Consider the following 20,388-nt stretch of genomic DNA (forward strand, 5'->3'; position numbering starts at 1 on the left):
CGTAATTACTATCATTATTATGTGGCTTGCTCAAGTTCCCACAGTTGGTTTTTGATGGGACCACATTTTCCAGAACCCTTCGCTCTCCATACAAATGGCCAACTCTTTGATCTAGGTGCTTGTCACGTCCCATCCAATTAGACGTCTGCATCAGCCTTTCACTGGACTCCATGCCTCCAGACTTCCCCTCTTGCCCTTCACCTAGTCTGGTGTTCACTCTGCCGTCCAGGTAGTTTGCTTCACCCTGTTGCCCAGATCATTTTTCTACAAAAACATTCGGGCCATGTTTCCCCACTTCTCAAGAACCTCCAGTGGTTGCCCATCTACCTCCGCATCAGACAGAAACTCCTCATCATTGTCTTCAAAGCACTCAGTCAACTTGCCCCCTCCTACCTCACCTCGCTGCTCTCCTAGTATAGCCCAGCCCGCACACTTTGCTCCTCTAATACTAACCTTTTCATTGTTTCATGATCTTGTCTATCTTGCCACCAACTCTCTTCCACATCCGGCCTCTGGCCTGAAACGCCCTCCTTCCTCATTTCCAAAAGACAATTGCTCTTTCCCTCTTCAAACCCTTATTAAAGACACATTTCTTCCAAGAGGCCTTCCCTGACTAAGCTCTCTTTTCCTTTTCTTCAACTCCCTTCTACGTCACCCGACTCGCTCCCTTTATTTTTCCCCCCCAGCCCCCCAGCACTTAAGTACATATCTGTCATTCATTTTATTTATTATGAATGTCTGTCTCCTCCTCTAGGCTGTAAGCTCAATGTGGGCAGGAAATGTGTCTGTTCTATGGTTAAATTGTCCTCTCCCAAGCACTAGTACAGTGCTCTGCGCACAGTAAGTGCTCAATAAATATAACTGACTGACTGAATCATAATTGGGCCCGTCTCCCCACTCCTCAGAAACCTTCGAAAATTCCCCATTCTTCTCCGCATCAAGCAGACTCTCCTGTCCAATGGCTTTAAGTCACCCAGTAAGCTCTCTCCCTCCTTCCTACCTGTCCATTCTCATCTCCCACTATACCCCAGCTTGTACTCTTTGCTCCTCTGCTGCTAACCTAATCACTGTTCTTCTTTCCCCAACCTCCGATCCCTTGCTCACACTCTTCCTCCTGCCTGAAACTTGTATAACGCACCCTATCTTCAAAGCCTTTCTGAAATGCCACCTCCTCCAGGAGCCTCCCCTGATTAATTTTTCCTCTCCCCAAGCCATATCCTCCTAACTACCCCCTAAATCTTCCTAAGCACTTATGCTCTCAAAACCATCTGTAGCACTTCTGTACATATTGAATTCATATAATGTACTGTTTAAGCACATATTCATACATATGTCTACCTTTCATCTTTCGTGAGGTAAGCTGTTGGGTCTGATTGGCTCTTTGTGGATGGTGCACATCATATATTGTGCATTTTTTAAACTATGTACTGAACACTGTGTTAATGGTTGGTATTAAGCTCTTATTGTGTGCAGAGCACTGAACTAAGTGCTTGAGCGAGGACAATACCACAGAAAAGTGAAAACAGAAATACAACAGAGTTGGTAGGCATGTTCTCTGCCCACAGTGAGATAAGGAAGTCTAATCACTGGGTAGATACAAATTAGTCAGGCTTGACAGTCTCTGTGTGAGCTCACTTTGGGCAGAGAATGTGTCTGTTGTTGCCTTGTACTCTCCCAAGCATTTAGTACCGTGCTTTGCACACACTAAGCGCTCAATAAATGCAATTGAGTGAATGAATGAATGAATGATTGAATGAATGAATGAGGCTCACAGTCTAAGACAGAGAGGAACAGGTATCAGAGCCCAGACTAGGACTTGGAGCTCTTGATTTTGAGATCTATGGCCTTTCCATTGAGCTATTATTTATTTTGGGTTTTTCTTCCTTGCTGGAGTATAAATTCCTTGAGGACTGGGAGTGTGTCTTATTTATGGTCTTTGTAAAGCACTATATACTGTTCTACGTGTTATCTTCTAACTCCATTGTACTCTCCTAAGCACCTCAAAGTAGTAACAGCATTTATAAGCATTTACTATGTGCAGAGCACTGTACTGAGTGCTGGGATTGTCTGTTTTTACTGCCGAATTGTACTTTCCAAGTGCTTAGTACAGTGCTCTGCACACAGAAAGCGTTCAATGAATATGACTGAATGAATGAATGAAAGAGTACACAGTAGGAAATTAGACATTGATCCTGTTCCTCAAGGGGCTCACAATAGACAGTGCTCTGCTTTCGATAAGTGGCTCAATCAATACTATTAATTGACTAGAATTGAATTCCGGTATCCTGAAGCCAAGGCTTAGATCCTAAACAGGTGCCTGGATGAATCAGGGCAAGTCTGCTCTGTGATCTTGGGCAAGTCACTTCACTTTTCTGTGCCCCAGTTACCTCATCTGTAAAATGGGGTTTAAAACTGGGAATCCCATGAGGGGCATGGATAGTGTCCAACCTGATTAGCTTGTATCTATCCCAGCACTTAGAACAGTGCCTGTCACGTAGTAAGCTTAACAAATACCATAAAAATAGGGAGAGGCCTAGAGTCAGAAAATTCCAACATCCCGCTTAAACTGTGTGACTTAACCTGTTTGCCTCATTTTTCACTATTAGGAAATGCTGAGATTATCCCTATTTTTCTGAGAAAAAGTAACACACATAATACTGGTCCAGTCTGCTTTTTTTATAACGTTATTCTCAGGAACCCATGCTGTTGGAGTTGAATAAAATTAAATGTGGATATTTTCAGAAATTGTAAAGCCTTGATACTGCTATTAATATAATAATTACCCAGATGATGAGGCATTTTTTGTCTGTAAAGCCAAACAGTGTGCTTCCCAAAGTAGAATATGAGGGTAGTGTAGCTCTCTTTTATTTTGTTTTGCTTTCTTTAAATAATTTTGGGCACATAAGCAATTTGGCTCTCAGACTTCAGTCAACAATTCAGAAACTGCTCATCTTTCTCCTTTCTTCAGGTACCCAGAATTCCTTCACTAAGTTCCTGCTGTGCTGCCTCAAATGCTGTTTCTGGTGTTTGGAAAGGTTCATAAAGTTTATAAACAGAAACGCTTATATCATGGTGCGTAGTCCTATACTGATGTTGAGCAAACATGCCATTGGCAACCTCAAAACTCATACCGAAACTAACATTTCTAGCATTAGGTGGCACAGTTCTTAGGATTCTGTCTGTGCATGGGAGTAATGCAGAACGTGCCATGAAATTATGAGTTTTGATTTAGAGATCATGACAGATATTTCCTAATGAAGGCATGAGAAATTTATCCTGATTCCATAGTATTTCCCATATAACTTTTCTGGAGGGCAGAGAGAGGAGGGTCTGCTTTATTGGAGGTTTTCATTTTTTATACATTGAAAGTAGATATGTTTTGGGGGCCCCTGTGGGAATAAGTGCTGATGGTAAAGAAAAGTGTGTACATCTGCGTAGATGAGAATGAACTTAGTTATTTACTATTTACTATCCTTGTAGCATTTTTTCTGACTTTAGACCTGGGTTTCTCTTACAGATTGCTATATATGGTAAAAACTTCTGCACCTCAGCAAAGGATGCTTTCTTTCTCTTGATGAGGAATGTCGTGAGGTAAGCTGTTTGGTCTAATTGGGCTCTTTGTGGATGGTGCATATTTTGTTGAATGCCTTGGTGTTGCTTTCTGATTTATAGCCCATCACTAATACTCCATCAAGTAATGGGTATTAGTAACCCACAGAAAGTTCATCAATGGGTTCATCTGTGCAACTGCCTTCATTTTCCTCAACAACTTGATTTATGTTATAGGTGATTTATGATGATGATGATGGTATTTTTTAAGTGCTTACTATGTGCAAAGCACTGTTCTAAGTGCTGGGGGGATACAAGGTGATCAGATTGTCCCACGTGGGGCTCACAATCCTGATCCCCATTTTACAGATGAGGGAACTGAGGCCCAGAGAAGTGAAGTGACTTGCCCAAAGTCACACAGCTGACAAGCGGCGGAGTCGGGATTAGAATCTATGACCTCTGACTCCCAAGCCTTTCCACTGAGCCAGGCTGCTTCTCATAATTTATGTCCCTTCCTTACTCAAACATCAACTTTTCGCCTTGCTTAGGAATGTCGTCCCTGTTCCTTTGCACCAGCTCCTCTAGGACAACCAACCTGACCCCTGTCAGAGTCTAGTAATGTCTATCAGTCTCCTCTCTCTGCCGTATTCCACCCCTTCTACCTCCCCAGTGACTTTAACATCAACCTGGAATCCAGGTTGATAGCCAGTGTGCCACTTAACCCTCCCTTTGACTTAAGCTATACCCTACTGTTCCCTGTCATGTCGACTCCCTGGTCCCCGGGGTGGGCAGTTGACCACTCTAGCCTCGAGGGACCCAGGATTGTAGTTGGCAGGCCCAGCCTCAGTCCCAGGTGCTAGTTCCTGTCAAGGGAACAAGCAGGGCAGTTTTGAGAGAACAAAACTGAGTTTGTCACTTTAGTTCTCCTGTTTCCTCCTGAGGACAGCAGCTATTCACCTTCTTACTCCCTCCTTATTAAAAATAAGGAAGGTGGTTGTGAAGGGATAAATAAAAAAAAATGAAAGACTGACACAGCAGACAGCTTTTGACGGTTCTACACATTGCCAATCTTGGAGGGACAGGCAGGCTACAGAATAAGCAGAGAAATAAGAATATGTTCAAATGGCCCTCTTAAGCCATCCTCTGTTTTTCAACTATAAAGATTAGCTGAATTCTCAAAACAAAATTTGTTCTCTGCATAAGCAAGTGTGGCACTTGGCAGATATTACTTTCCAAATAAAATTTCATACAAGGAACATGGAGCCAATTTCACAAGCAGTTCCCCCTTGATTTCCATCCAGTAAAAATGAAATTCCAATAAGAGTCATGCTTTCTGTCTCCCGCTGATCAGAGTTGCCGTGCTGGACAAAGTTACTGACTTCTTGTTATTCCTGGGGAAGATTCTTGTTGCTGGTGGTGTAGGTAAGTCACTTAGACATCTCAGAATTTAAGACTAATAAAGACATTTTAGAAGGCATGCTAGCAAGCTGCTGTCTATGAAAGCATTAAATCTGCCCAGAATGAATAATGTTCAGTATTCTGCATTTTTTATAGGTGTCCTAGCCTTCTTCTTCTTCACACGTAGAATACCATTATTCACACAAGAAGCACCGTCATTAAATTATTACTGGGTACCTCTGCTAGTAAGTAAATTATTTACTGTATAGTTACTGCTTAGCAGTGTGTGAAAGGTCTTATCTCATCTGTGTTCTCAACTCAGAGCCAGATTAGCTTCAGTGGGGACCAGTGGATGAAATGCCATGCCAATCTGGTAGGCAGTTGTCAGAACGTTTCTGACTTCCTTCTACAGCCACAGTAGCAGTCATTCAATCGATTGTATTGATCAATCAATTAATTAATGGTATTTGTTGAGTGCTTATTATGTGCAGAGCACTGTGCTAAGTGCTTGGGAGAGTACAATATGGCAAAGTTGGAAGACATGTTCCCTGCGCAGAGGGAGCTTAAGTCAAAGAAGTGTTACAGTTTAGAGACACTTATTGTGTGTAAACACTTATTGTGTGTAACAAATACTGTACTAAGTGCTCGGCAGAGCACAGAATAATTTGTATACATGATTTCTATCTTCAAGGAGCTTCTAGAAGGGAAGAAAAACACTAAAAAGAGGAGCTAATTTTGAAACATAGAAGGGCAATAAAGGGGCTTGAGTACCTAAGTGCTCAGGTGATATGGACATATAGAAATAGTTGGGGGGAGTTTAAGGTGAAGAGATGAGCACTTAATCAGGGAAGGCCTCCTGGAGAAGATGTGATTTCAGGAAGGCTTTGAAGATGGAGAGAGAAGTAGTCTGTCAGATGTGAATCAAGCAGTGGTTTTTATTGAGTGCTTACTGTGTGCAGAGCACTGCACTAAGCACTTGTGAAAGTACAATACCACAGACATTACCTGCTCGCAAGAAGCTTAGAGCCTAGATAGGGAGACATAAATAAATAAATTACAGCTATGTATATAAGTGCCTTGGGGCTGAAGTTGGGGTGACTGTCAAGTGCTCAAAGGGTACAGATCCAAGTACATAATAATAATAATAATTACGATATTTGTTAAGTGCTTAGTACATGCCAATGACTTTTCTAATCGCTGGGATAGATATGAGGTAATCAGGTTGTCTCATGTGGGGCTCTTAGTCTTATCCCCATTTTAAAGATGAGGTAACTGAGGTAACAGCTTGCCCAAGGTGACACAGCAGACAAGTGGAAGAGCTGGGATTAGAACCCATGTCCTCTGACTCTCAAGCCCGTGCTCTTTCCACTAAGCCTTGCTGCTTCTGTACGCTAATAGTAGATGAAGGCTAATCAAGTTAGACACAGTCCACATCCCACATGGGGCTCACAGTCTTAATCCCATTGTACAGATGAGGTAACTGAGTCCCAGAGAAGTTAAGTAACTTGTTCAAGGTCACACAGCAGACAAGTGGCAGAGCTGGGTTTAACAGAATCCTCTGATTTCCAAATCCATGTTCTTTCCATTAAACCACACAGTTTCTCATAGGCATAGCAGAAGAAAGAAGGAGTTCAGGAAAGTGAGCTTAATTAAAAAAGGCTCCTTAGAGGATATGTGATCTTAATAAGGCCTAAAAGGTGGGGAGTGTGAAGGTCTGGCATATATGGTTGGGTAGGGAGTTCCAGGACAGAGGGAGATTGTGGTGGTGAGATAGACGATATAGAGGCATAGTGAGCAAGCTGGCACTAGAAGAGTAAAGTGTGAGGGCTGGGCTGTAGTAGGAGATCAGTGAGGTAAGGTAGAGGGGGGCAAGCTGATTGAGTGCTTTATAGCTGTTGTTTCTGTTTATGTGAAGGTGGGTGGGTAACCACTAGAGGTTCTCAAGGAGTGGGGAGACATGGACTGAATGTTTTTTTAGAAAAATGATCTGGACAGCAGAGTGAACTATGGACTGGATTTGGAAGAGACAGGAGGTAAGGAGGTTAGCGAGGAGGCAGAAGTAGTAGTCAAGGTGGGATACGGTAAGTGCTTGGATCAGTACAGTAGCAGTTTGGATGGAGAGGAAAGGGTGGAGTTGAGCGATATGGTGGTAGACCGACAAGATTTGGTGACAGGTTGACTAGGTGAGTGGAATAAGAGAGATAAGTCGAGGATAATGCCAAGGATATGGACTTGTGAGATAGGAAGGAGTGAAGAGAGAAGGAGTTCCAGGTAGGAGGGAGGGTATGACCAAGAGGATAGTGATGAGGAAGACATGAATGAAGCACAGTGAGTAGGATAACTTAAGAGCGAGTAGGTTATCATCTGGGCTAAGAACCAAAGATCCTTCAACTTGCCAGTTTTCCTGATTGGCTCCCTTTGCAGCTAATTTTTACGGTAGCTACAAAATTTCCTTAGATTGCAATTTAGTAGAAGGCAGAAATTGTGCCTCCAGACTTTATTATAATAATGATAATATTTGTAGTATTTGTTAAGTGATTACTGTGTGTCAAGCGCTGGGGTAGATTTGAGGTAATCAGGTCCCACGTGGGGCTCACAGTACAAGTAGGAGGGAGAACAGGTATTGAATTCCCATTTTGCAAATGAGGGAACTGAAGCAAAGAGAAGTTAAGTGACCTGCCCAAGGACATGCAGCAGACAAGTCGTAGAGCCCAGATTAAAACCCATTATCTTCTGACTTCCAGGCCACTTAGTCCAGTGCTCTGCCCAAACCAAGCTCTCAATAAATGCCACTCGTTGTTCATATTGTGACAATGGTTGGTTGAAAAAGGTGCTGATTCTTAATAGCCAATAATTTGGCTAAGTGTTCTACTCCTGAACTTTCTGGCAATGATTGGGCAGTCGGAGAAAGACTTTGGCTCCTGCTTCAACAGTCTGCTTTGATTCCCTGGAACATTTTATAGTGCCGACCTTCGATCTGATAGTCTTCGCTTCTTCATTGGAAATATTAGTCCAAATGTTTAGGTTAATATGAGATATTGCCTCCCAAGGAGGCTCTCCACAGAGGTCCTCACTATTTTGCAGTTGGTTCTGCATGGTGCTAGTTGGCAATTGCTGAGGCACCAGAGATGGATGTGCCAAGCCATGTGGATACTCTTGGGCATCAGTAATAACTGGGCGGTACTGCCCGCTGATCCAGTCTCTTCCCAGCCTTTGGGCCTAGGGGAACAATGGATCTCCCCCAGATTCACCATGTCCTGGGTTTGAAGCCAGCTGGGGTTGTGTCTAAGTGGAAACTGAAGAATTAGAGCTTCTAAAACACACAGAGCCTTTCCTCCTCTCAAGCCAAAATATTCGCTGTGCCACATTTTCATCTCTCCCACTGCTGACCCTTTCCTCACAGCCTCCCTTCTGTCTGAAATTCCCTGGCCCTTCACATCCAGCAGACCACTGCTCACCCCATCTTCAAAGCCCTCCTAAATTCGTATCTTCTCCAAGAGACCTTCGCAGATTAATCTCTCATCTTTCAGGGTTATCGCCCCCTCTATTGCCACTTCAGCACTTTTGCATCACTTACGTCTTGGATCTTTATACTTTATACTCTTTGAAAGCTCCTCGAGGTCAGGGATCAAATTTATTAATTTTATAGTATTCTTTCAAATGCTTAATGTAGTGCTCAGCACATAGTATGTTCTCAATAAATACCATTGATTAATATACCTGCTGTTCCTGCTAAGTATCAACACCCCACTGTCCCAACTGGAGCTATAACTCAGATCTCTAGTGCTAAATTCATTCATTCAATTGTATTTATTGAGCACTTACTATGTGCAGAGCACTGTACTAAGCGCTTGGAAAGTACAATGAGCTGTCTCTTCCATGGCTTGTCCCCTTCTCCTTCTTCACCATAAATTGCAACTTAAAAACAATGACATAATTCTGAGCTAATTCCATCATCTTATGCTCTGATGACAGACCTGACCCCTCTGAAATAAATGAAGTCCATGAAATGATTCCCAGGAATTTGAACCAATGGCTATTTTTTAAAATGGCTTTTGTTAAGCACTTACTATGTGCTAGGCACTGCATTAAGCACTGGGAAAGATACAAGGTCATCAGGTTGGATACAGTCCCTGTCCCACTTGGGGCTCAGAGTCCTAATCCCTATTTTACAGATGAGGCCCCTAAAGCACAGAGAAGTCAAGTGACATTGCCCAAGGTCACCCAGCAGAAAAGTAGTGGAGCCGGAATTAGAACCCAGGTCCCCGACTCTCTGGCCCCTACTCTTTCCACGAGGCCGTGTTGCTTCTGCTGTTGGGTAGAATAGGTAAGAATTGACCTAAAGCACAAAGTATATGCAGATTTTTAGTTGGCATGTGACAAGAGTGTGGAAAGAGAGTTAAGGCATTTATTAAGCATTTACATTGTGCCAGACACGGAGGCTAAGCACTGGACTAAATACAAGATTGTCAGATCAGACCTTGTCCCTGTCTCAAATGGGGCTCATAAACTATGTTCACTCTCACTGGACTTGGGAAAAGAGGAATCCAGTGCTTTTTGTTTCCCAGCTTAGGGCAAAGACAAGCAAAGAAACAATGAGTCTTTGAATCTCTACCTCCTCTTGTAGTATCATTCTAACACTTCCAGTCAAATCATGTCAAAGTGAAAGATATTGTTGTTCACTGCAGTGACCTCTACCCCATCCTTATCCTCCTTGACCTCTCAGCTACCTTCAAGGCTGTGAACCACCCCCGTCTGCTGGAAATACTCTATAACTTAGGCTTTACTGAAACTGTCCTCTCCTGGTTCTCTTCCTAGCTCTCTAACTGCTCCTTCCCAATGTCTTTTGCCAGCTCTTCCTCTACCTTCCACATCCTAACTGTGGGAGTCCCTCAAGGTTCAGTTCTGGAACCTTTTCTATCTCCCATCTACACCCACTTCCTTGGAAAACTCATTTTCTCCCACAGATTCAACTACCATCTCTACGTTTCCCAAATCCACCTCTGTCCTTATCTGCAGCTTCACATTTCCTTCTGTCTTCATGACCTCTCTACTTGAATGTTTGCTGAAACCTCAAACTTGCCTTGTCTAAAATAGAACTCTTCATGTTCCCACCCAAACCCTGTCCTCCCCTAGAGCGTCCCGTAACTGTAGACAATACGACTATTCTCCCTTCTCACAAACCCATAGCCTTTGTGTTATCCTCCGCTCATCTCTCTCATTCAGTATGCGTATCCAATCTGCCACCAAATCCTGTGGTTTCTACCTTCACAGCAGCTCTAGAATCTGTCCCTTACTCTGCACCTAAATTGCTACCACGCTTATCCAAGCACTTATCATATCCTGCCTAAATTACTGCATCAACCTCTTTGCTGACCTCTCTACCTTCTGTCTCTCCCCTCTCCAGTCCATAAAAAACACTGTCTACATCTCTCCGATCCTCAAAAATCTCCAATGGTTGCCACCCATCACTGCAACGAACAGAAACTCCCTACCATCGCTTTAAGGCACTCGATTAGCTCTCCCCCTCCTACCTCACCTCAGTGATCTCAACCCTCCTCCACCTTCAAAGCCTTATTGAAGATACATCTCCTTCAAGAGGCCTTCCCAGACTAAGCCCCACTTTTCCTCATGTCCCACTCCCTTCTGTGTTGCCCTAACTCGCTACCTTTGCTCTTCCCTCCTCACAGCCCCACAGTACATAAGTACCTGTAATTTTAATTTTAATTTCATCTGTAATTTTATTTATTAGTATTGATGTCCGTCTCTCCTACTCTAGACTGTAAGCCTGCTGTGGGTGGGGAATGTGACTATTTATTGCTGTATTGTACTCTCCCAAGCACTTAGTACAATGCTCTGTACACAGTAAATGGTCAATAAGTATGATTGAATGAATGAACCCACACACTTCACTCCTCTAACACCAACCTTCTCACTGTACCGCCATCTCATCTGTCTCACCGTTGACTCCTTGCCCATTTCTTGCCATTGACTCCTTACCCACGTCCTCCCTCAGGCCTCGAACATCTTCCACCTTTATATATATCCAACGGAACACCACACTCCCCATCTTCAAAACCCTTCTTATCATTTATCCTCTGTGAGGCTTCCCCTATTCACCCCCATCTGTGTCGCCTAAGCCCGGGTCTGTTCCCTTTAAGTACGTTGATATTTCACCCCTTCCCCAACCCTATGTCCTTATATACACTTCCATCTGTAATTTTAAGGTGTGTCTCTTCATCTAGTTTGTAAACTCCTTGTGGACAGGGATTGTGTCTACCTATGCTATTGTATTTTACTCTCCCAGGAACTTAGTACAGTGCTCTGAACATAGTAAGCACTTAATAAATACTATCGATGGACTGATTCACCTGTGTCCTCTAAATTAATTGTTTGTTCTGTTTTTAATCATTTACAGACAGTCATTATTGGATCTTACCTAGTTGCACATGGGTTCTTCAGCGTCTATGCAATGTGTGTTGATACCCTTTTCCTCTGTTTCTGTAAGTATTGGGCAACTGTGTGTTTCCTTCATGGCATTCGCCTAATGTTGAGGTAAAGTCCAGGGTCCATTGTTTGCTTTACGAATGTTGTGAATGGGCTGAAGTTCCAAACCGCATATGTCTAGGAGGAATCTGGACGAGATGGTCGACAAGGGAAAGAAAGTTTCCTTCATTTTTGAACAAAACAGGGAGTTTGGCAAAGCACAATAGTCCAAGTTGGTTTCTGCTCTTGCTTCAGTATATTATCCCAGCCAGATGTTTCCTTTTTAATTTGATTGGCAACTGAGTACCTGGATTTTCCAATTACTTCCGTGCGAGAGCCATAATTATTGAAGCCACCAATACAGATATAAAGAAACTAAAGGTGTGACTCACTGCTTACATAACACCACCCAAGAGTGATTTCCCAGGGGATGACTAGACCTACTGGTGGCCCCCATCTCAGTCTCACAATGATCAATTCACTGGAAATTTATTCTTTAACAATCCCAGAGCATCTGCCCAGAACAGTAATAATTGACTCAAGAAATGGGAATTCAGATGTATCCAGATTCAAATCATGGATAAAATTCTCTTTTTTTCCTTTATGGTTTATGCTATGTACCAGCCACTGTAATGATAACAAATATTTGTTAAGCATTTACTATGTGCCAAGCACTGTTCTAAACACTGGGGAGATACAAGGTAATCAGGTTATCCCACATGGGGCTCACATTCTTAATCCCCATTTTTACAGATGAAGGAACTGAGATCCAGATAAGTGAAGTAGCTTGCCCAAGGTCACACAGCAGTTAAGCGGAGGAGCTGGGATTAGAACCCATGTCCTCTGACTCCCAAGCCTGGGCTCTTTCCACAAAACCATGCTGCTTCTCTACTGAGGGTTTGAGTAGATATAAGATAATCGGGTTGGATACAACCCCTATCCCTGATAGGGCTCAAAATCTTAATCCCCATTTTACAGATGTGGTAACTGAGGCCCAGAGAAGTTAAGAGGTGCCCAGAGAAGTCAAGTGACTTGCCCAAGGTCACAGCAGGCAAGTGACAGAGCTGAGATTAGAATCCAAGTCTTCTGACTCCCAGGCCCATGCTCTTGCCACTAGGCCACGCTGCTTCTTATTTACCTTGTTGTGGAAGAACCCCACAACAGCAAGCAGTGAACCTAGTCAGAGTTGTCCTGTGAGGACAGGGTAGGAGAAGCCTGGTCTTGGTTGGTAGGGTACTTCCTCACAGGGTTCCACTTCTGGTCCCTAGAATAGATCATTGTATTTGGCCAGGGGCTTCTCATAGTAGTGACTTCGGTAGGGAATCATTGAGCTGGCAGATGGCCTATCTGGCGAGAGACAAATTACTCCACAGGGACCTGTGATGAAGGAATACATAGGGGTAGAAGGGTAGGTGGTCCCAGGGTAGTGCAAACAGATGCTGGGGAATGCCACCCTGCCCATCTTCCCTTTGATGCAGTTATAAATTATCCAGTAGTAGTAATAGACATTATGAAACACTTAATAAAGTTCTTAAGTAGAGCACTGAACTAAGCTCTGGGAAAAAATACACAGGTGGGACACAGTGCTTAGCCCTCCACTGTCGCATAATCTAAAATTGTGGTGGGGAGGAATTTGTTGATAGACACAGTAGGAAAGAGGAAACAATGTAAATATAAGCAACATAAAATACACAGCCCAAGTCCAGTGATTAAGGGAAAATAAGATAGTCTGTGGACTGGTGTTTCACCAGCCTGGATTTCACTGTTGGTTTTTCTAGGGACCAATTTGGAGACAATGGACTGTTGTCCAGGTCCCAACACTGCAGCTCTCAGGAAGGCGGGCGGAGGAGTAGCAGAAACACAGTTCCTGGATGGATCCCCAAATCCTCACTGGCCCCATTAGAGAGGAAGGGGCTCATCCAGTCTGCCCAGCCATCTAAATGGGATTTTACTGGACACTTTTTGCAGACAGTCTCACATGTGCATCAGAGTTGTCACCAAGAGATACTAAAGTATCTTGCCACTTTGATCCTTGGGGCAGCCTTTGGCCATGACTTCTGATTTGGACAAGGCAAACTGCTCCCCATTGCACTATATTAGTCCAATGGCAACACCATAGGAAAACAGGGGTAACTGTAGCTTTATTCAACTCGATGTCCTGCACATAATTTCCCTTCAGAGCTCATTTTTTTTTATAATAAAAAACAAAAAAGAAAATAGAGAAATTGAATGTTATTTCCTCTTCCCAGCACTTTCTTTTGGCAACATTTTACTGGGGAATAATTCTACTTAAACTATTGACCAAGCCACATTCTCAGTGTCTAGGAAGATGTCATTTTAAATTTTTCTTTTCCCTAATGCCAGCCAAAAAATGATACTTTAAAATAATCTAGATATTATAAACCCATACTTTTCTCTGGTTTCTCTCTCCTTCTAACTGTAAGCTTTTTGTGGGCAGGGAACATATCTACCAACTCTATTGTATTGTACCCTCCCAAGCACTTAGTTCAGTCCTCTGTCCACAAGTAAGTGCTCAATAAATACCATTGTTTGATTAATTTTACCATTTTTTCCTAAGGTAATAGGTGCAGTTTCACCAAAGGTTTTGAATCTTGGAGAGAATAAGCATCAGGAACAACAATGAAAACCAAACCTGTGGTTTGGGTGAATCACTTAAGACCAATAAATAAGAAAAAAATAATTGCATTGTAATGGCAAAAGAGGAAACCTTGTCAAAGACTCAGTCAAAGACCTCAGTTTGGACTCACTGCATAGGAGAGAGATGTAGCCAATATTCTGACATCTAACTTGAATTAATCTTTCAACCTAGGAAGCTAACCACTCCCTAAAACCAAGGAAAAAGAATAGCAAGTAATAATAACGATTGCAGTATCTGTTAAGCACCAGACACTATACTAAGTGCTGGGGTAGTTAGAAGATAATCGGATTGGACATAGTCCTTGTCCCACATAGGGTTCCCGGTTTTAATCCCCGTTTCACAGATGAATTGAGGCCCAGAGAAGTTAAGTGACTTACCCAAGGTCACACAGCAGACAAGTGGCAGAGCCGGGACTAGAACTCAGGTCCTCTGACTCCCAGGCCCGTGCTCTTACCACTAGGCCATGCTGGTTCTCAAGTCTACTGACTATTTGGATATTGATGAAAATAAGGTTCTAGATCTATTGTGTATCTGGATTTATTATTTTATGGGTCTGTAGTTATTCCATATAATCTTGTATCCTTCCATTCATATCTCTGGTCATAGATTTATCATACATGTGTAATGCTAAAGCCAGTGCTTTCTCTGACACTGAACATGTGAGTACATTGAACCTGCAGAAGATGGATACTAAGTGCAAGCCCAAGATCTGTCTCTCACTCCCACAACAGTCGTGGAGGCTCTGCAGCCCTACACTTATGCTGCTGCTGCTCTTCAATCGAGAAATTTAAAGCGATGTATTGAGTATCTGCTATGGCGGATCACTGTACTAAGCACTGTCACCTTCCTTGACAGTGCCAGGGTTCAAAGAGAGCAGGCCTAGTGGATAGACCGCAGGGTTGAGAGACAGAAGGACCTCGATTCTAATCCCAGTTACACCACTTGTTCGCTGTGTGACCCTGGGCAAATCACTTCACTTCTCTGTGCCTCAGTTACCTCATCTGTAAGATGGGGATTAAGACTGTGAGCCAGGGACTGTGTCCAACCCGATTTACTTGTATTCTCTTCCCCCGCCGTCCACCCGGTGCTCAATAGAGTGCCTGGCACATAGTAAGCCCTTAACAAGTACCATAAATATTATTATTAAGGTAGGAAGAAGATGGTGGGGAGAGAGATAGAGGGAGTAGCGGTTCATGACTGCTGAGTTGTGGCAGCTGCTGACCCAGTGAGTGACTGCAGGCTCCTGGCAGAAAGGGCCAGTGACCGTGAATCACAGGCCAGAGCAGAGAGTCACAGAGTTAGAGAAAGTGACTAAGACTAGAAGAGATCGACAATGAGATTACTGCAAGAAATTCTACTTCTGGTTTAGACCTGAAGGAGGTGACTTAATGCTAATAAGGACTGCATTAAGGAAGTGCTTACTAAAGTGCACTGCACACAGTAGGTGCTCAATAAGTGCCAATGATTGATTGACTACCAGTGAATTGCATGAGAATTAGTATTTCTAGAGGCTCATTTGCTTAGTCCCATGTCGAGGCCTGTCCTGTGGACAGGTGGCATTTCAAATGCTGTAAAATGTCAGCTCCTTATGGGCAGTGAACTTGTCCACCAAATCTGTCATATTGTGCTCCGCCAAGCCCTTAGTATGATGCTCTGCACAGGGTAAGTACTCAATAAATACCATTGATTAATTGATTGATTTACCACCCCCCAGCCCGCTGGAGCTTCTGGACAGGCTGGTGGAGGGGTCAGGTGCTTTCCTGGGTCAAGCAGTGTCCACACAAGGAAACAACCTTATGGAGAAATCACCCTGCCTTCAGTCTCGGGCTATTGCTCTTGAGACCTCCCCGGCCAAATCGGGACAAAGATTTCTGTTATTCCGCCCTGAAATCAGCCAGTTAGCAGGTAGGCTAGCACTAGAACTATCAAAAGGCAAGCAGATCTTCATAAACCTTTCTATGTGCTGCTAGGTTGACCCTTCTCTCGCTGGCCGAAACAACGTCAGAGGTTTCTGATTCCTATTTTTCATAAGATTCATTTTATAATCCTCTGGGTTGTTCCTAAATCTCTTTTCATCCATTTTCCTTACTTCGGTGGTTTATTTTTATAAAGACCTTGGTAGATTTCCTCTGGAAAACTCAGATTCGATTTTGCTTTATTTAACGAGTGTTAAATAAAGAAGCTTATCCGCTGAGGAAGGAAGCTCTTAATCTTCTGCTTGGTCTCTTCGGTGGTTTCCGATTTCATAAGCGCACACTCCCGCTACACTCTGGGTCAGAGGCAATGCTTTCGATGGCAAGCAGACGGCTAAGCATGGAGCCGGCAAATCAAGGACAGGCCATCCTTCCCTGAGCTCACTGGAGGGCTGTGGTCATCCCACGTAAACATCCCCCACGTATAAAATGGATCCCCCAAAATGTTTATCATCTAAAGCATGTCATCACTAGTCCCAGCGCTTAGAACAGTGCTTGGCACATAGCGCTTAACAAATACCATCAGTATTATTATTATTTTGAAATGACTTTACCTTGGTGGCCAATCGTGGTCATTTCTGCTAGAACATAGTAATTGCTTTCTGGAAGAACCTCATGTTACTGGAAAATCTTGTAATAGTTATCCTTGAGTGGAAATTAATGAGTTAGGGGGTAAGAAATTTTATACAAATTCCTATTTTACAGTATTATCCCATCACCAAAATTACGCCTTTTTCACACCTTGTTATTCTAGTGTGTTAAATACTATAATCTTGCAAAATCATAAAGAAACTCATAGTTTTGTGAAGTAAAATATAGTTAAGCTGAGGCAGAGACTGGAAAGATAGCATTTTCCTTGACCCATGCCACACATATGCATACTACTGCATCTTCCTACACCAGATCTACTTGTGTCAGCTTGTGGATCATGATCACATTATTTAAATTATTCAATCCCTTCTCCCGCCTGCTTAGACTGTGAGCCCCATGTGGGATAGGGACCGTATCTGACATGATTAATTTATATTTTCTCCAGCGCTTTAAACAGTGCCTGACATGTAGTAAGAGTTTAACAAATATCATTATTATTGTTGTTATTATTATATTATTATACCCAAACTGGACTCTTAATTTGAGAAGTAGACTCCAAATTCCTTCCATTGTATGCTGACTAAATTGTGTAATAATTCACTGTACCCCAGCCTTACAGCACTTTTGTTCATACCCATTTCCCCTATCTAATTTATTCGAATGAAAGTCTCAAGAAACTCCTTTAGGGCAGGGGATAGCATCTACCACATCAGTTGATTTGCTGTATAAAGGCAGTTTTGCACTCCATCCTCAGTACAGTAAGCAGTGTGAAGATTTGGTAAAATATCACATCTTACCACGGAGTACTTTAGTAATGCCTGGTCATGTTTTCCAACAGCCACTCAATAGGATTGATGTCAACTTCCTTTGCCTTGCCCATTTAGAAAACTCTTTTTTTGTGTGATGGATCTCTGGGGTGATCCCATAATTGTGAGCATTTTAATCAGCAAATGTGTTATTCAGAATATATTATAAATGTGGGCAAGCAAACACATTTGTAAAATCTTGCTTCAGAAGGAGACATTTATCATTCTCGGGCCAGTTCCAGTGAGATAAGTGTGCTGTTCTGCCTCAAAAGGCCATGACCTCAGAAGCCTGAGTAAGCAAGTATTAAAAGGGGCAGGGTGATCATGATAACTGAGGTACATGTTAAGCTCTTGCTATGTGGCAAGCACTGTACTGATCACTTAAGTAGATAGCAAATCAGTTCAGACTCAGTCCCTGTCCCACATGGGACTCACAATCTGAGAACAAATACTGAATCCCCATTTTGCAGAAGAGGAAACTGAGGGGCAGAGAAATGAAGTGACTTGCCCAAGCTCACACAGCAGGCAAGAGGATTAGAACCCAGGTCTCTTGATTTCTCAGCTCTGTACTCTTTCCACTAGGCTATGTTGCTTTTCCAAAAACTTGAGCTTCTTCCAGTTTGGGAGTCTGGGACTCCTGGGGAGGGATTTTTGTGTGTTTTCAAAAAAGGACAACAGGTGCCCCTGTTCTGGCGGCCATTAGGGACAACGGCCTGTATGTGAACACACAACTCCAGTATGGCAGTGTCACAGATAACGAGGTGGTGCACTCCACAGAGGCCCTCAGGGGTCCCAGCAGGAGTTCTGGGAGAGGGGCCTACCCAGCCCAGATCCTCCTGTCTTCCTCCAATCTGGTCCAAGCCTACTTACAGGCCCAGTCCTCTGGGATCTGAGAAAATTACTTGGGTGAAGAGAATAGATACTTTCCCTAAGTCCCTTTAGGTGGAGATGATGGAAAGGTGGTGTGTGCAATTCCTAAACCCTCTCGGCGCAGGGCAGAGACAACCGCTTCACACTTGGTTCAGCATCGGTGACTTAACTGCAACTAAATGGTCTTGTACTTGACTTTCTAACGGTGGTTTTTCTGATTTTTCCTGTTTGATTCTCCTATTTTTTTTTAATTGCTTATGGTTGCTGCTTGCTGCTTTGGGCTGCTTTGGCTGCTGCATAATCAGGTGAAGATCTGGAAAGGAATGATGGATCTGCAGCCAAACCCTACTTCATGTCCCCTAATCTGCACCGAATTCTGGGCAAGAAGGATCTGAGCCCCAAGAAGGCAATTGGATAAACTAGAAAAACTTCCAACAGTGTCACGTTTAAAGTAGGACTTTTGTAAGCTAGGCCAACTAAACTTTGTAAATGATGCTTCTAATTCATGGGCAGCGTTTTGGCTTGTTTTTCCTCACCAGTGGGTGACGCCAACCAAGTAGACAATAATTCGATGCCAGGAGCAGTTGTAAGGGGAAGTTCCTTTTTGAGGGGGTGGTCCCTCTGGAAGAGCAAGATGTAAATGTGAAGCATTTTTTTTAATCTATAGCTGATAGTGTTTTAATAACTTTTATAACTCCGTTCGCTGTTTCCCATTACAGCACTTTTGATAACATTTCTTTTTATAAATGTATATTTGTAAAGGATATTCAGGCAATTTTTGAAAGCACTGCAAATGTATAACCACTTAGCCATAAAAAGATTGATTTATAGTGAACCAGCAGATGGTACTAAATTTGTAAATATGGTGCTATGGTTGTATTTATACTGTACAAGCTGACTGACAGCTCTTTAAACTGTGATTAAACATGTATTAATGGTTCCCTAGGAAATACCTTTCAATATCCAAATAAGTTACCCATCTCCATTCTAAACATGTACACTTCAGATGCAGGTTCCCAAAGTGCAAAATCAGAGATTCAGGATACATTAGAACCTGCTCAGAGCAAATCCCTGCTCAGAGAAACCCCATTTATAACAAAGCAAAAAGGGAGGCCTCATTTGTGGTCCTTGTGTCTCAAACCTCTGCTCCGAGAGTTGGGGTGCGGACGAAAAGGAATCGAACGCTTCTGCGGGAGAGTTTCCCTGGGCGTAAAAACCCCAGAATCCAATCTGAATCATCACCAACACAGTTTTCCTTACTCCACCTGGTGGAAGGCATCATGTTTATCTCTTCCCAGGAGACCCAAGGTGTTTTCTCATTAGCACATCTGATTTCTTCGATGCGATAGTTCTGTAGTTCTGTCCTGCGTTGTACTGAGATGGATTTCAAATCTAAGCTTGAGAAAGAGAAGCAGAAAATGAAATGTTTGGCCTTCCTCTTCTTCTCACTCCTGACCACCTTCCCTACACTCCCCTCCCACTACCTCCCAAGACTACGGACCATTGGCTCTGAATCAGGTCTGCACTCTCCCCTTTTATCCTTTCCCTCCTTGCCGTAAGATTTGCTCTTGGGAAATGTCCCCTCCTTCGAGAACCCTCTGGGACTTGGGGCTTGGGGGCGAGAAACCACACCTGAGTCTTTTGCATGGCAGTGCAAAGCATGGATTGGAGTCCACCAGTCTAACCCCATCCATTTTCTTTTGTGTGTGTGTGTATTGCGGGGAGGAGGTTTTTTGGGGGGGGTGGGGACCGGGCGGGAGGGGCATGGCTGTCCATGCAAACGTGGAATCTAACTAGCAGTGTTAAGCTCATTAGCATTCTCTTTATTGTTTCACTAAACTTATTGATGTGAGTATTGCAGATGTCAACAAAAAAGGTATACGGTATTCTGGATGTTAGGGAATGGTTCTATTTCTCAGGCAAAGCTTCTTCCAGGAAGATAACCGGAATTGCATTGTTTTGGTAGTGTAATGGCCAATTTAGGGGTTGCCGGAGGGCAGTGGGGCATGAAGCCTCTTCCTCCAGGCAAACGGGGCCTTAAAGGCTAGACCATCCT

The 20,388-nt window shown here is 43.2% G+C and overlaps 1 protein-coding gene across 3 annotated transcripts in view; it reads left to right on the plus strand.

Annotated features, from left to right (window-relative positions):
• SLC44A5 (solute carrier family 44 member 5) overlaps positions 1-20,388 on the plus strand; it is a 355,152-nt gene that overhangs the window by 331,030 nt on the left and 3,734 nt on the right. For 2 of the 3 annotated variants that reach the window (XM_029062743.1, XM_029062742.1), the window contains exons 17-22: positions 2,969-3,072; positions 3,518-3,591; positions 4,901-4,971; positions 5,104-5,192; positions 11,366-11,450; positions 18,638-19,272. In XM_029062743.1, the coding sequence (XP_028918576.1) occupies positions 2,969-3,072; positions 3,518-3,591; positions 4,901-4,971; positions 5,104-5,192; positions 11,366-11,450; positions 18,638-18,750 (536 nt within the window). In that variant the 3' untranslated portion in view covers positions 18,751-19,272. Of the gene's footprint in view, positions 1-2,968; positions 3,073-3,517; positions 3,592-4,900; positions 4,972-5,103; positions 5,193-11,365; positions 11,451-18,637; positions 19,273-20,388 lie in introns of those variants that run through there. The other variant, XM_029062744.2, reaches the window with a different exon arrangement.

Source organism: Ornithorhynchus anatinus, chromosome 4 (genome assembly GCF_004115215.2).
Source record: "Ornithorhynchus anatinus isolate Pmale09 chromosome 4, mOrnAna1.pri.v4, whole genome shotgun sequence".
Taxonomy (NCBI): domain Eukaryota; kingdom Metazoa; phylum Chordata; class Mammalia; order Monotremata; family Ornithorhynchidae; genus Ornithorhynchus; species Ornithorhynchus anatinus.